Source organism: Physella acuta, unplaced genomic scaffold (assembly GCF_028476545.2).
Source record: "Physella acuta isolate Inbredline_101_S28 unplaced genomic scaffold, ASM2847654v3 ptg001885l, whole genome shotgun sequence".
Classification (NCBI taxonomy): Eukaryota; Metazoa; Mollusca; class Gastropoda; family Physidae; genus Physella; species Physella acuta.
The window spans coordinates 169,108-185,872 of NW_026733391.1; the positions used below are offsets into that span (position 1 = coordinate 169,108).

The 16,765-nt window shown below is 38.1% G+C and overlaps 1 protein-coding gene and 1 long non-coding RNA gene across 3 annotated transcripts in view; both read right to left on the reverse strand.

Annotated features, from left to right (window-relative positions):
- LOC131931061 (CD109 antigen) overlaps positions 1-2,162 on the reverse strand; it is a 38,207-nt gene extending 36,045 nt beyond the window's left edge. The window contains exons 1-5 of the mRNA XM_059287752.1: positions 2,110-2,162; positions 1,610-1,766; positions 979-1,049; positions 369-420; positions 74-190 (exon numbers count right to left, since the gene is read on the reverse strand). Of these exons, the coding sequence (XP_059143735.1) occupies positions 74-125 (52 nt within the window). The 5' untranslated portion in view covers positions 126-190; positions 369-420; positions 979-1,049; positions 1,610-1,766; positions 2,110-2,162. The remainder of the gene's footprint in view (positions 1-73; positions 191-368; positions 421-978; positions 1,050-1,609; positions 1,767-2,109) is intronic.
- Positions 2,163-3,242: 1,080 nt separating this feature from the next.
- Positions 3,243-15,634, reverse strand: LOC131931059 (uncharacterized). 2 transcript variants are annotated; one of them, XR_009384227.1, is made up of 3 exons: positions 15,592-15,634; positions 5,325-5,480; positions 3,243-3,430 (listed from the first exon to the last, which is right to left on the reverse strand). It is a non-coding gene; the product is annotated as an uncharacterized LOC131931059 (long non-coding RNA). The 2 variants fall into 2 exon arrangements; XR_009384226.1 differs by lacking the exon at positions 15,592-15,634 and adding an exon at positions 11,462-11,612.
- Between the last annotated feature and the right edge of the window lie 1,131 nt (positions 15,635-16,765).

The window sequence follows — 16,765 nt, forward strand, 5'->3', positions numbered from 1 at the left end:
AAACAAAACCTACTTTTGCTTATAAATCTACCTACTCTACACGTCAAGTGAACTCAAAGACAACAGCACTCACCAAACTCTTCAACAGTGAAATAGTAGGATTGAATCCTTTTACTGCCTGACATGACTTGGATCTGCCACTGGCCCAGTGATGGGAAATCAGAAAGTTGAAATATTTCTTCTATCACACCTAAAAAATTTAAAGTGATATTTTACATCAAACTATGTCTAAGAAAGGTATATATTAATTTGAAGATGTTAAGTATTTATATAAACACAGATATGTGTTAAAAATCTGAGAAATTTAAAAATAAAAGTAAATTTTTAAACAAACATTATATAGGCTTCATAATAATTATTTTTTTTACCATTGGCGGTTTTCACATCTTTATACTCCTCTAACTTGTTGTTTTTGGCATTCTAAATACAATACAGAAATCGTGTGAAAGTTTTAAAATAGGTTACAGATGATTAGCTGTATAATCTGATAGTTATGAATTTCAGGGAATTAAAAAATGGCAAGTTTATGTACATGGTCTATGTAAAACATTTTCTGTACTGATTACATTTGATTTTTTTTTTACATTTTCTAATTTATATATTGCATGAGTTATGTAGTATTGTTTCCTAGCCATTTTGTATGCCAATCATACATGATATCCTGGAAACATATTGGACCCCAGTTAAGTATTGTGTCCCAGTTATATACAGAGTGGTGTCCTTTACATCAATTTTGTTGTAGTTATGACTTATATCATATATCGAGGCCTGTACATCTGTGTATCTTATTATGCATGGTATTCTGAATACACAATGTATCCAATTTTAATCTTATGTCCCATTAATGCATTGTGCCTCAAATACATAATGTATTTTGATGACATAGCTTGTAGTGCTAAATCTAAACCCTAACCAACATAACACTTTTAACACCAGTGATGTTGCTACAAACATTCTCAACAAATGTGTTTAACTCACCACAACTGTCACAGTCAGCGGTTCATACAGTGGCTGTAAGTCTTTATTCACATTTACCACACGGATACGCACTGTTACATGGGAGATAAAAAAAAGTGTTATACTGACACAAACTTTCCCATGAAAAACAAATATAGTGTTACATTTCATAGATACAAACTTTTTTCATGAGAAAACAAAAATAGGGTTATTATACGGATATTAACTTTTTCATGAGAAAACAAAAATAGGGTTATTTCACAGATATTAACTTTTTCATGAGTAAACAAAAATAGGTTTATTTCACAGAAATAAACTTTTTCATAAGAAAACAAAAATAGGGTTATTTCACGGATATTAACTTTTTCACGAGAAAACAATAATAGGGTTATTTCACTGATATAAACTTTTTCACGAGAAAACAAAAATAGGGTTATTTCACTGATATAAACTTTTTCAAGAGAAAACAAAAATAGTGTTATTTACGCACAGATTAGTCAGGCTAGCTGCTGAGAAATGTGTGTGTTATTAGGTTTTACAAAGACAGGACAGCACTTGAGACTTTAGGTAAACCACAGCTGCTCTAACAATTGCCCACACCACCCCACAAAGATCCTCCCCATACAATACAAGAGGTCTATGATGTTGGTACCTTGTTGTCCAGGCTTATATATGGCTTTATCTGTCTGTACCAGGACTATGGATGAGTTGTGGTTGTAGTTGATGGGCTTGGTGGCATTGTAGACTACACCACCAGTGGTAGAGACTGAGATGGTGCAGCCGCCCCCACAAGTCACAATCTCTGGGATCTAGAGGAGGGACAAAGGTAAACTTCAAAGAAGCAGTTAAAAAAGCATTAGTATATAGAGCTTTTAATTACATTTGTCAGCACAGAAATAATTTAACAGAGTAGTGTCTATCACACCTCATTACATTTCAGCTTAGATTAAGTAAGTTCACGCCTATCACACTTCTGATTATGACATTACATTAATAAAAAGTTTATGTTGTTGAAGCTATTTTAAAAATAAATTCTTGCTTTTGGGATAAAATAAAACACAGCATTTACCAAAACCCATTGGCCCTTTTTGATAGGTTTATGTTGGTTTTTCAAAACTAACATGTAAACTTGTAAAGTTGCAAATTGTTTACCTGAATAGTCAACTTTTTTGTTTGACCTGGAACAAACAAACAAATGTATCAACATATCTTTTTAACATATACTGAAACCTTCACAACTAAATTACAATAGAAGCTATCAGTGGCAACCACCTTTGATAGAAGCTATCAATGGCAACCACCTTTTATAGAAACTATCAGTGGCAACCACCTTTGATAGAAGTTATCAGTGGCAACCACCTTTGATAGAAACTATCAGTGGCAACCACCTTTTAAAGAAACTATAGGTGGCAACCACCTTTGATAGAAACTATCAGTGGCAACCACCTTTGATAGAAGCTATCAGTGGCAACCACCTTTGATAGAAGCTATCAGTGGCAACCACCTTTGATAGAAGCTATCAGTGGCAACCACCTTTGATAGAAGCTATCAGTGGCAACCACCTTTGATAGAAGCTATCAGTAGCAACCACCTTTGATAGAAGCTATCAGTGGCAACCACCTTTGATAGAAGCTATCAGTGGCAACCACCTTTGATTTCCAACTAAATACTTTCAACATGCAAGACAACCACAATTAAACAAGCTGATCTACATAATGACAACCACCCACACATTAACCAACCAAATGAAAACCACTCTGATAGCAACCCACTAAAAGACAACCACCCTGACACCAACCCACCCACCAAAAGACAACCACCCTGACACCAACCAACCCACCAAAAGACAACCACCCTGACACCAACCAACCCACCAAAAGACAACCACCCTGACACCAACCAACCCACTAAAAGACAACCACCCTGACACCAACCAACCCACTAAAAGACAACCACCCTGACACCAACCAACCCACCAAGAGACAATAACCCTGACACCAACCAACCCACTAAAAGACAACCACCCTGACACCAACCAACCCACCAAAAGACAATAACCCTGACACCAACCAACCCACCAAAAGACAACCACCCTGACACCAACCAACCCACCAAAAGACAACCACCCTGACACCAACCAACCCACCAAAAGACAATAACCCTGACACCAACCAACCCACCAAGACAACCACCCTGACACCAACCAACCCACTAAAAGACAACCACCCTGTCACCAACCAACCCACCAAAAGACAACCACCCTGACACCAACCAACCCACCAAAAGACAACCACCCTGACACCCACCTGCCAGAAGCTGATCCTGAACTGTCCCCACCACTTTACTGACATCCTGTGAGTCATACAAGACAACGCTGACATCAACAGGAGCTGTCACACTACTGAGTACTGTCACAGCTATGTTCAGCGGCCAGCCTGGATGGAAATCTTCAGGGAACAAAGCCAGAAAAGACCTGCACAATGAAAACAAAACTTATAAATTGTGACACTATCCAATACAAAAACATGTAACACAACTGGGACTATTCATACAAAACTTATAAATTGTGATAATATACAATACAAAAACATGTAACACAACTGGGACTATTCATACAAAACTTATAAATTGTGACAATATCCAATACAAAAACGTGTAATACAACTGGGACTATTCATACAAAAATTATAAATTGTGACAATATCCAATACAAAAACATGTAACACAACTGGGACTATTCGTAAAATTGTATTTTTTCATTGACTTTACACATTATGTTTAAGTAGGCCCTCTCAAATTTCCCAAAACCCCAAAAGAAAACTCAAGCCTTTCCTTATAAGATGGACCCCCCTACCACCCAACTCAACACTACAGCAGATTATTAAAGACACTAAACTCCAGCTATAAAAAAATTACCCACACTGCACCACAAGATTAGTCATATAGACAAACATTAGTATTTTTTGTTGGAAAAATTAATCAATCTGAAACTTAAATCTTGTTAAGCCCAGAATCAAATTTAGTTCTACTCCAATACTAATTATTTACCATACACTACAGTACAAACATACACAAACACTCAGACTTAGACACCAAAGTGGAATAACAAAGTAATCAATCTGAACTCTAAATTTAGACTCTACTTGGTGAAAAATAGCTTGTCAAGTCATTGTAATGATATCGGATTTCATTTTTGTTTAGTCGTGACATTACATTCTAGATGTTTCGCAAGGTTGTTGGGATTTAATACTAAATCCTTGTTTAATCATTGATCCTTATATTTACAAAAACCTAGAATAAATTGTCTGCAAGTGATTTTAAATGTTCATGAGTACACACGTTCGTGAGTACACATTATGTGGTAGTCGGGAGGTGGAGTAGTGTGATCCTGCTTATCTGCGCATGCTGGAAAAATCTGTTTCCTAAAAATATCACCATGGCAATGGCATGAAACTTTTTAAGCAGAGCCAATAAAATTAAACCTCTTTTAATATAACGAAACTTACAAAGCAAGCCTACTTTAAGCAAACTGAACACACTACCTACAAACCAAACCCACTGCATTCAAACTTCACAAAAGCCCCTAAACCAAATCCACAAACTTAACCAATGCCCAAAGATTAAACCCCTGCCCACAATCTAAACACACTGCCCACAACCTAAACCCAATGCCCACAACCCAAACCACTGCCAACAACCTAAACCCACTTCCCACAACCTAAACCCCTGCCCACAATCTAAACCACTGCCCACAACCTAAACTTAATGCCCACAACCTAAACTTAATGCCCACAACCTCACTGCCCACAACCCAAACCCACTGCCCACAACCCAAACCCACTTCCCACAACCCAAACCCAATGCCCACAACCCAAACCCCTGCCCACAACCCAAACCCACTTCCCACAACCTAAACCCAATGCCCACAACCCAAACCCCTTCCCACAATCCAAACCCAATGCCCACAACCTAAACCCAATGCCCACAACCCAAATCCACTGCCCACAACCTAAACACAATGCCCACAATCTAAACCCAAAGCCCACAACCTAAACCCAATGCCCACAACCTAAACCCACTGCCCACAACCGAAACGCAATGCCCACAACCCAAACCCCTGCTCACAATCCAAACCCACTGCCCAAAACCCCACTGCCCACAACCTAAAACCAATGCCCACAACGCAACCCCATCACCAACAAACTGGACCTACTCAGAGTTTCTTCCAGGCATCTCTTCAGGGAGGGGGGGGGGGGGGGGGCGAAGAAAGTCTAATCCCCACCCACCCACCCCCCCAGAGAAAAAAAGTCTGGAAGAAGCTCTGGACCTACTGTCAACACTATAAAAAGAAACAAAGTTCAACTTACCCAGACGCGGCACCACAAGCAAACACCAAGAAGACAACCACCCGTATGCTACAGGCTGGATTCATCTTAGAGTCAACCAGCTTTATCCCAACTCCACACTTTGCACGCTAGCACTAACACCTTTAGTTTAATTCACATGACACAGCAACTCCACATCTGATTAAAAAAAAAAAACAACGTGTAAGTTATGGCTTTATTTTTTTTAAATTCAGAAGTTTAAAATTTCTCAAAATAAAAAATATAAATAAATTGAGATATTAGTCAGCTAATACATCCGTGTTTTTAGAATAGCCATCATCATCTTGCTTATTTTTTTTTTTTAGATAAAAGGGTATTAAATTTCACTTAGGCATGAAAAACCACATTGATCAACATTTCAATCGAGAGCTCTCATGGGAGACAATCAAAACATCGTGATAACGGTTTCTCCGGTTTTCTAACAAATAGCCTAATAAGTACATACAAACCGATAAAATGATATGTTTATTTATGAACTGAAAAGATGAAAAATTCTCGATTTTATGTTAGTAATGTTAGTATAAATAAAAACGTGTAGGAATTTTTTTTTTAGATTGCCACATCAGCTCGCCGATCTAGAATGATAGAGGGACACGGCAGTAGAGGAAATAGCGAAAGTATTTTTTTAAAACTTATTTAGAAGGCCGAGTTAAAATATCACATGACTACAATAATATTATGCAGGCCCGAGTTGAACGTACCGAAAGTGTGTGTAAATGCGCGTGTAAGTGTGCGTGCGTGTGCGTGCGTATGCGTGTGTAAAAATATGTAAAACGGTTAATATTGTATCTAGATATCTTGAACTAATTGTATAAAATCAATTTTACAACTAATTGTCAAAGCCTGTGCTACACTGTCGTGGTGTTAGGCCAACGCTTTCTAGTTTGAAACAAAGCGGCTCGGCAGTAGTGTGATCGCTTCCATCCATAACGACAGATACAGAAAAGTTAAGTAAAAACCACGGTACAACCACCTACTCCAACATTACCAATCTTATAATACTGACAACATCGAGCTCAATTTTAACAGCGCACCCGCCTACGTAGATGAAAAGCCCACACATTGGTGATTAAGTTTTCAAATAAAACGAAAGAATCACGAAGTCTAGCGGTCCCCGACTTATATAGTAAGCCCAAGCAATAAAACGAAAGAATCACGAAGTCTAGCGGTCCCCGACTTATATAGTAAGCCCCAGCAATAAAACGGGAGAATCACGAAGTCTAGCGGTCCCCGACTTATATAGTAAGCCCCAGCAATAAAACGGGAGAATCACGAAGTCTAGCGGTCCCCGACTTATATAGTAAGCCCCAGCAATAAAACGGGAGAATCACGAAGTCTAGCGGTCCCCGACTTATATAGTAAGCCCCAGCAATAAAACGGGAGAATCACGAAGTCTAACGGTCCCCGACTTATATAGTAAGCCCCAGCAATAAAAAACGGGAGAATCACGAAGTCTAGCGGTCCCCGACTTATATAGTAAGCCCCAGCAATAAAACGGGAGAATCACGAAGTCTAGCGGTCCCCGACTTATATAGTAAGCCCCAGCAATAAAACGGGAGAATCACGAAGTCTAGCGGTCCCCGACTTATATAGTAAGCCCCAGCAATAAAACGGGAGAATCACGAAGTCCAGCGGTCCCCGACTTATATAGTAAGCCCTAGCAATAAAACGGGAGAATCACGAAGTCTAGCGGTCCCCGACTTATATAGTAAGCCCAAGCAATAAAACGAAAGAATCACGAAGTCTAGCGGTCCCCGACTTATATAGTAAGCCCTAGCAATAAAACGGGAGAATCACGAAGTCTAGCGGTCCCCGACTTATATAGTAAGCCCTAGCAATAAAACGGGAGAATCACGAAGTCTAGCGGTCCCCGACTTATATAGTAAGCCCAAGCAATAAAACGAAAGAATCACGAAGTCTAGCGGTCCCCGACTTATATAGTAAGCCCCAGCAATAAAAAACGGGAGAATCACGAAGTCCAGCGGTCCCCGACTTATATAGTAAGCCCCAGCAATAAAACGAAAGAATCACGAAGTCTAGCGGTCCCCGACTTATATAGTAAGCCCTAGCAATAAAACGAAAGAATCACGAAGTCTAGCGGTCCCCGACTTATATAGTAAGCCCCAGCAATAAAAAACGGGAGAATCACGAAGTCTAGCGGTCCCCGACTTATATAGTAAGCCCTAGCAATAAAACGGGAGAATCACGAAGTCTAGCGGTCCCCGACTTATATAGTAAGCCCAAGCAATAAAACGAAAGAATCACGAAGTCTAGCGGTCCCCGACTTATATAGTAAGCCCCAGCAATAAAACGGGAGAATCACGAAGTCCAGCGGTCCCCGACTTATATAGTAAGCCCCAGACACCGGTCACAAGATTAGATAGGTACCTTTATTGTAGAAGGCTGTTGGGGTACCAGGGAAAAGTATTAATTAGGGTTACCAGAAAAATGCGCAAACGGAAAACTGCGCAAATACAAATTAATTTTATTAGTAATAACCTTTAATTTCGCAATATTTTGTGGGCAAATGTTTTGTAATGCTACAATGTGCAAGTGGTTTATCTCTGTCAGTGTCTAAATGCTCGACTTGAGTAAAAAAAAAAAATGCCCTTGTCATCAGTTAGTAACCCTGGTAAAAAAAAAAATCACGGCATTAAAGTTAGTTGCATTGTTATTACAAAATACACGAATGAAGAGTTGGATTACCGAGTGTCGTCTGTTTTTGTATACACCGTCTGCTTCTAAAAATGACTCACGCTATTTTAGCCATCTCGTGACAAATAGCTGGAATCAGTTTCTTTCAGGTATCTCTCTGGGGACTGCCGAACCCCCCCCCCCCCCTCTCGCGACGGAATAGAGACATTTTATTTATATAGATATCTAGATATCTATTTAACCATTTGTACGCGTTTTTTTTATCATTCAAACTGAATCAAGTCTGTACATTGCCGCTATTTAAATAAAACAACACAATCAGGAGTGCATTTTTTAAAATTTACGTGTATATACTCTTATGCATTGGTTGTTTTTTGGTTTTTCCTAACTGAAAAAAACGATCAATTTCCATTTTATATGCTTTAGTTATTGAAAACTTGAATGGTCAATGCGGGCAATCAGTAATTTGGCTCAATTCCTTGGTTTAAATCAAGGAGGGTTACCAAAAACAGATCAGCCAGATCAAACGCAGGCGAGAGTTTGGTAAGTTGAGGACCGCTGATTTTGTACGTGGGACGCCATGTCCCCGGGAGAGTTTGGTAAGTTGAGGACCGCTGATTTTGTCCGTTAGTGCAATACGTGTGACGCCATGTCCCCGGGATCAATACCCCACATCCCTAACAGAGCTAGAGATAACTCAGTGTTAAGTTACTCATTAATTAACGCTGATTGTGGTAGCATGGCGAGGCCACTATTTATAGCCAGTTAATAGCTCACGCTGCAAACAGAAAAAAAAAGTGTAAATGGCACCAACAACATCAGCGATGCTCTAAAGTTTCCTAAGGCGGTACTCGATACCCACTGTTTATTCCACGACCTTTAACCAAGAAGATATTCACCAACAACATCAGCGATGCTCTAAAGTTTCCTAAGGCGGTACTCGATACCCACTGTTTATTCCACGACCTTTAACCAAGCAGATATTCACCAACAACATCAGCGATGCTCTAAAGTTTCCTAAGACGGTACTCGATACCCACTGTTTATTCCACGACCTTTAACCAAGAAGATATTCACCAACAACATCAGCGATGCTCTAAAGTTTCCTAAGGCGGTACTCGATACCCACTGTTTATTCCACGACCTTTAACCAAGAAGATATTCACCAACAACATCAGCGATGCTCTAAAGTTTCCTAAGGCGGTACTCGATACCCACTGTTTATTCCACGACCTTTAACCAAGAAGATATTCACCAACAACATCAGCGATGCTCTAAAGTTTCCTAAGACGGTACTCGATACCCACTGTTTATTCCACGACCTTTAACCAAGAAGATATTCACCAACAACATCAGCGATGCTCTAAAGTTTCCTAAGGCGGTACTCGATACCCACTGTTTATTCCACGACCTTTAACCAAGAAGATATTCACCAACAACATCAGCGATGCTCTAAAGTTTTCCTAAGACGGTACTCGATACCCACTGTTTATTCCACGACCTTTAACCAAGAAGATATTCACCAACAACATCAGCGATGCTCTAAAGTTTCCTAAGGCGGTACTCGATACCCACTGTTTATTCCACGACCTTTAACCAAGAAGATATTCACCAACAACATCAGCGATGCTCTAAAGTTTCCTAAGGCGGTACTCGATACCCACTGTTTATTCCACGACCTTTAACCAAGCAGATATTCACCAACAACATCAGCGATGCTCTAAAGTTTCCTAAGACGGTACTCGATACCCACTGTTTATTCCACGACCTTTAACCAAGCAGATATTCACCAACAACATCAGCGATGCTCTAAAGTTTCCTAAGGCGGTACTCGATACCCACTGTTTATTCACGACCTTTAACCAAGCAGATAATCTGGGGACACCCTGTAACAAGTAAATATTATAGGGACCCCTTAAACCAAGAAGATATTCCGGGGACCCCTTTTACCAAGTAGACATTTTGGGGATCCCTTTAATTAAGTGCTCTGAGAACCCGACTTAAACAAAGTAGACATTTATGGGGTGGGGGCGAATTCTACCAAGTATATTTTATGGGGGGCCCGAATTCAACCAAGTATATTTTACGGGAGCCCGAATTCAACCAAGTATATTTTATGGGGGGGGGGGGCCCGAATTCAACCAATTATATTTTACGGGGGGCCCGAATTCAACCAATTATATTTTACGGGGGCCCGAATTCTACCAAGCATATTTTACGGGGGGCCCAAATTCAACCAAGTATATTTTACGGGGGGCCCGAATTCAACCAAGTATATTTTACGGGGGGCACGAATTCAACCAAGTATATTTTACGGGGGCCCGAATTCTACCAAGTATATATTATGGGTGGGGGGGGGCCGAATTCAATCAATTATATTTTACGGGGCCCGAATTCTACCAAGTATATTTTACGGGGGGGGGGGGGCGAATTCAACCAAGTATATTTTTACGGGGGCCCCGAATTCAACCAAGTATATTTTACGGTGGGGCCGAATTCAACCAAGTATATTTTATGGGGGGGGGCGAATTCAACCAAGTATATTTTACGGAGGGGGGGGGGGGGCGAATTCAACCAAGTATATTTTATGGGGGGGGGGCCGAATTCAACCAAGTATATTTTACGGGGGGGGGGAGGCCGAATTCAACCAAGTATATTTTATGGGGGGGGGGGGCCGAATTCAACCAAGTATATTTTATGGGGGGGGGGGGGCGAATTCAACCAAGTCTATTTTAACACTCGTCTAACCGAATCTGGTGACCCCGAGTATAGTGACAAAAGACTGCGATACTTTTAAAAAAATTAAAATGGTCATGATCCCCAATTGATAACCGCCGTTTGGAAACACACGTTACCTTCGCAATAGCCAGATTTTCGCGATTCTCTAAGATTAAACCACGGCGTATATCAATGCTCAAACATTCCAGTTATGTCAACACGGCCTTTCTCTAATACCTTTACAGTTCTCGGTAGGTTCATGAGTAGTGTATTGTCTCAGAGCAAACACGCTTTGAACAGTAGGCTATAGATCTGTAAGGAGGAAGCTACCAACAATATATGTATGTTTACTTAGTGTACTGACAGCAAATCTAGTGTGTAGGGAATAAGTTCCACACTAAAAATAATTCGACGAATCTCACAAAATACTTCACGCATGACTACTTTATATATAGATCGAACTGTATTTTGGAATTTTTAAGAAATGGTGACCTTATGCACACAAAAAACACATGTAAAATGATATTTAATAAAACAGCGTTCACAGATTTACTATTTGAAAAATCACATTGAAACCACGCTCACGAATTTGCTAAAAATAGCTTTTTAAAAAGACTCACGAATTTACTAAAAATGGCTTTTTTAAAAAGTCTCACGAATTTACTAAAAATAACTTTTAAAAACGCTCACGAATGAATTAAAAACAACTTAAAAAGAACGCTCACGAATTTACAAAAACAAATCACCTTAAAACTACTTTTACAGATTTAGTAACTCTTAAAAAAAAAAACATTGAATGAAGCCCTCAAGAATACTTGTAGATCGAAACTGTTCCAAGTTCATAACATAGTAGATCTAGAAGTCGTCCAATAGTTCGCTCTAAGCAGCACACACAACTCGCTCTAAAATCACGTGACAGTATTATTGAAAATGTCACGTCGTTGACCGCATTGCACCGAGACAAAAACTATTGGAATAAAATGGTAGCACTTTGCCTGGGGCATGACATTGCTATTCGCAAATGCGCACATCCTATTTAGGTTTTGTTTTTTTTAGCAACAAAGTAATGGTAATAAAATGGCATCGCTTGGGGCATGATGACATCGCCATTTACAGTTACGCACATCAAATTTTAAAAAAAAATCATTAAAAAAAAAACGTTTTAATAACACGCTTTTATATTATAATACACTGAAAAGTATAAAATAAATTATACACTACTATTTAAATAACTATAAAGAAAAGCGTGGGTCACTTAAGTACCTATTGGATACCTTTACTAATATTTGAGCAGAGACCCACGCTTTTCTTTATAGTTATTTAAATAGTAGTGCATATTTTCATTTTCTACTTTTTAGTGCATTTTTAGTGCATTATTACATAATAATATTACATAAGTCCCCGGGCGCCGACCTTAGGGGGTGGGGTGCAAATCGAAAGTTTGAGGGGGGGGGGGGGGGTGCAAATGAAAAGTTCGAGGGGGGTTGCAAATCGAAAGTTTGTCCCCTGGCGCCGGGAAGGGTCGCTACGCCTCTGCGTAGAGCCCCCCCCCCCCCCTCTCTCTCTTCACGCCCAACACGGCCGTGATGACGCGTGTGGATAGAACTACCTACTAATTCGGTCCAAATTTTAATTAATTCATAAAAAATGACCAACTACGAACCGTATCTGTCAGTTAGAAGTGCCGGCAATTTCACACGGGCGTTTCGATCTAGACTGACGACAGACGGACGACAGACAGAGGAAGTGAGTTAAATAAAAGCTTGTAAAAACCAAAATCAGTTTTAAAAAAAAATCTAGAACAAAAGAGGCTTGATTTTGTCTGGAACATCAATGCCATTCACAACTTTGGACATGATATTTTAAATCGAAATATGATTTTTTAACACACCCAAAACTAGCTTTTTTTTACATCTAGTTGTAGATTCTTTATCAAAGTATACATTATATTATAAGCTCGATCCTTCCTTCAGACGAGAGAAAGAAAAACGCCGATGAACAATACCAAGCCTTTACCATAAACTTAACCCTAGACTGACCCTACGAATTTCTATCGCAAAAGAACAAAATAAAAAAAAAACTACGATGCAACACATTCTTTTTAGACGGAGCATTATGTTCGTACACCACATAACCCAATGAATGTCGTTTTATCAAACACTGCTGAACAAAGGTAGGTAATTCAAGAGTAACAAGCCTTGGAGTTGTCCATTACAAAACTGAACACGCCAACCTAAAAGTAGCCTCCACTACCGAGATCTATATATACGTCACGAAGACATCTCAACATCATCACTCGATGTACATGGATCGATATGGGCGGTAATGCTCTATTTATAGAACAAGGTTTTTCCAAAAAAATCCCCTTCAGTTTTGCTTGCAGTCTAATCAGAGACTGTACACATTAATAACGCGTGAATTAGAAAGCTTGTTTTTACCCGTCAAAGTGTACACCAGCGGGTACACAAAAGGCATGGGCTGATTGTACCAGGGAAGCTTAGTGAATACCAAGAGCTTTAAGTGAATTAGTGTATTTCAGCTAAGAGGCTATCAACGATTTTTTAAAAAAAAAAAAAGGTGTTTGATATTGAAAACTTTTGGAAAGAATTGGCAAAAAGCGACTCAATAACTGTAATAACATCAGACAACTTTCATTCTGGGGGATATTGTACTAGCCCCCCCCCCCCCCCACCCAACCCCACTCCGTAAACAACTGCTGGCCTAAAAGGGTAACCTCAATTGGTTCTGACTGCATCCTTTTTATAATGTTTAACATAAAAAACATTGTTTTATGAAGTATTTAGTAGAGGTTGTGTAGAATAGTGTCATAGATCAGTGAATGCGATTTCAAGCTTACAAGTTGCTTACAGAATTATTACCATTTTAAAGAATCAAGCGAATAAATAATGTTGAAACTGTAACTGGAGATTATTTTAGGTCAACAAAAAATTATTTTAGTGTATGTTATAATAATGCTTGTGAGAAATTTGTATGAATATATTCATTATACAAGTACATGAGTAGGCCACTTAAAATAAATTGAACCCTCTTAAATACACCATGAATCATTAAAAACAAGCTGCAAAGCCTGTTGCACTGCAGGCATGAGAAATATGCAAAAACATTGCATTCTGAAAAATAATTTTGTTTCCCTTTCAATGTAACTCTTCTTGGCTTGTTCTCGTGTTCTGTATTTCTTTGGTTCTTTCCCCTTTAACTTAGCAAATGGCTAAATATTTTTTTTTACTAATTTTGAAAACAGCCTCTAGGGAAAACCCTCAGACTATAGATTCTGACTGTTGATGCAAAATGAAACTTTGCTTGACACATAAGCTATACACTTGCTGTACTCTAATTTTTACATGCAACTCTACAAAACAATCTGTTTTTTTATTAAGCAGCTGTAAATACTATATTTTGCTTAAATCAAAGTAAAGAATAAAGTAGAAATTGATTTAGCATTGAATTTAATCTTTAGGGTAATGAGAAAAAGAAACATGTCTCACGATTAACACTTTTACATCTACAAACTATTTGAATCTATACAAGTGCAGATGTCTAGCACTTATATGTGGCAGTTTGAAGAATTAGTTCATAATATTATCTGGAAACTCTTGAACATAAGACAGAAATTATCAAGTAAGATTATTCATTATTGGTAATCTATCGTTTTGGGTACGTAAAATCGCCCGCGGCTATTAATGTACGAAAACGTTACCTCATTGTCAAGGCTTTAATAGAAGTATATTGCCATATGTTTGTGTCAAATATTATAGATAAATGAATAATAAATCTAAATCAATGGGTAAATATATCGAAATAGGCCAGAAATTAACTTCAAACAGCAGTGTCTGAGAGCAAGATTTGCTATATAAACAGCAACCATTTGTAAAATAGAGTGGCTTCCCCCTGAATCTCCCGCTATAAGCTTATAAAAATAAAACTTAAACAAGATGGCTGCTATAGTAAATGAGCAAGGTTGCATCTGTTGGAAACATCGCTAGTCTTCATTTATTACTGAAAAGTTTTAATTCAATTGTTTAAAAACAGGTACCTAAATGAAACAAGGAAACATTTTTGTATTTTAAAAAACATAAATCCTCCTCAAAATGTGAAATAATTATTAAAATTTAAGGAGTTCACCTGTTTTATCACATTACAAGTCGCGGGCGATTTTACGTACCCAAAACGATAATTACCAAATTATTAAATGGACACCAGCGAGAAAAGTCTCAAAGGTATTTGAGAGGTCCATAAATTAATTTTAAAATCTTGCACGGCGTAGTTACAATTAATATGGTTATAAAATCCTGTCTTTCTGGGTTTTTTCGGACTTTACTAAAGATTGGATGTATTTGATGTTTTTAATATTTTCGGTAACTAAATAAAAATGTAAAAAAAAGCAAAAACAATTTGGTTTTCATGTGTAATGGCAACATAAACAATGGCATCCTGCTATTCGATAGGCCGCCATAAATTTTATTGTACACATTGTAAGCTAAAAATAGAAAAAGTGGGTCATGGTGTTTAAATTTGCACTGTTATTTAAAAACTTGATCTGCAAAGTTTTGTAAACAAAATAACTATAAAGTGGGGCTGTCAGAAATCGATCACGGAGTTCCTTTACAGCCAATCAATGTTTGTCTTACGAAAGTGAAACATCGGGTTATAACTTAGGCTTGATGAAAATAAATAGAAATGTAGCCTATGAGTATGAGAGAATCTAGAATCAACTAGTCTAGAGTCTAAGTCTAGAGTCTAGACTAGTCATAGTCAAGACTCTAGCTCTAGATTTAGATCTAGATCTAGATCTATTTAATTTTTTATCATTTATTTAATTTATTACTTAGAAGACAATAGATCTAAATCTACTTACTTAGTAGTACACGTACAATAGTTAAACTTTAAATCTAGATCTTGTAGATCTAGTAGTTTGATCTCAAAACTTAACCAACTTATTAGCTTAACTAAACTTAACTTGTTTCTGTTTGCAATGTTTACAGAGGAAACCAGTATCTTCCGGTTACTTAAAAAGATGGAACAGTTGGGCTCTCTAAACTCTCTAGGCCTAAATGTATCTAGATCTAGTATGGATCTCCACCCCTTCCCCCCCCCCCCCCCCCCCCGATTATTACCTCATGCCATTATAGTTCACTATACCTGTTCATTATTATTTTGATTATCTCATTTGCAATTACCACACACTTGAGAATTCATACTTGATATCGGTAAAGTGAAAAATAGGCATTTAATTAAAAAATGCCAAAGTAGTCCTACGCACAATTCCTGCCTGTAGTTTAGGCCTAAATAAAAATCTATATTTATTTGTTCGCTTCTATTGTATGTGCATGATGTACAAAAAACGAAAACGTTGAATTATTCTGTAACGTTCACGGGGTAGTGGTGGGTCAAAACGTTCAGTAAATGCTTAGTATTTATATTTTACTTAGCACGATCCATGAGGTTTTATGTTATTTTAAAAATGTTGAATTACTTCCCCTTATACTTTATGATGTAGGCCTAACCTCCATCATAAAATAAAACGAGGTAGGCCTATCTAGTAGACTCCCCACGATAAAAAAAATGAAGTTCTCTACGCTAATTTACATATGACAATTCACCATAAAATGCACGGAATATTTATCGAAAATAGTGTGACATTTTATATCAGCCTACTGATGGGGCCTAATACGTAGTTTCTATAAAAATTAGCTAATATGAAAATTGAACCGCTTCAATTCAACAATGTATGGAGAGTTTATAAAATTTAGTTGCGATCAATTTCAAGGTTACTATATCTAAATCAATACAAAACGTGACCAAAACTAATGATAATATATCCTATACTAACAAACAGACTAGCCCACCACTTCACGAGTTAAAATTAGACATGACAGTCAGTATTGCCTACTTGCCGTATCAAGCGCCCTATAGGCCCATACTGTTCCTCATTAAAGGATGACGTAAAAAAAAAAGATACTAAGAATCGCTGCATTTTTAAAACCTGTGCTAGTTATAGGACTCACGATACGGGTTTACTCACTGATTTT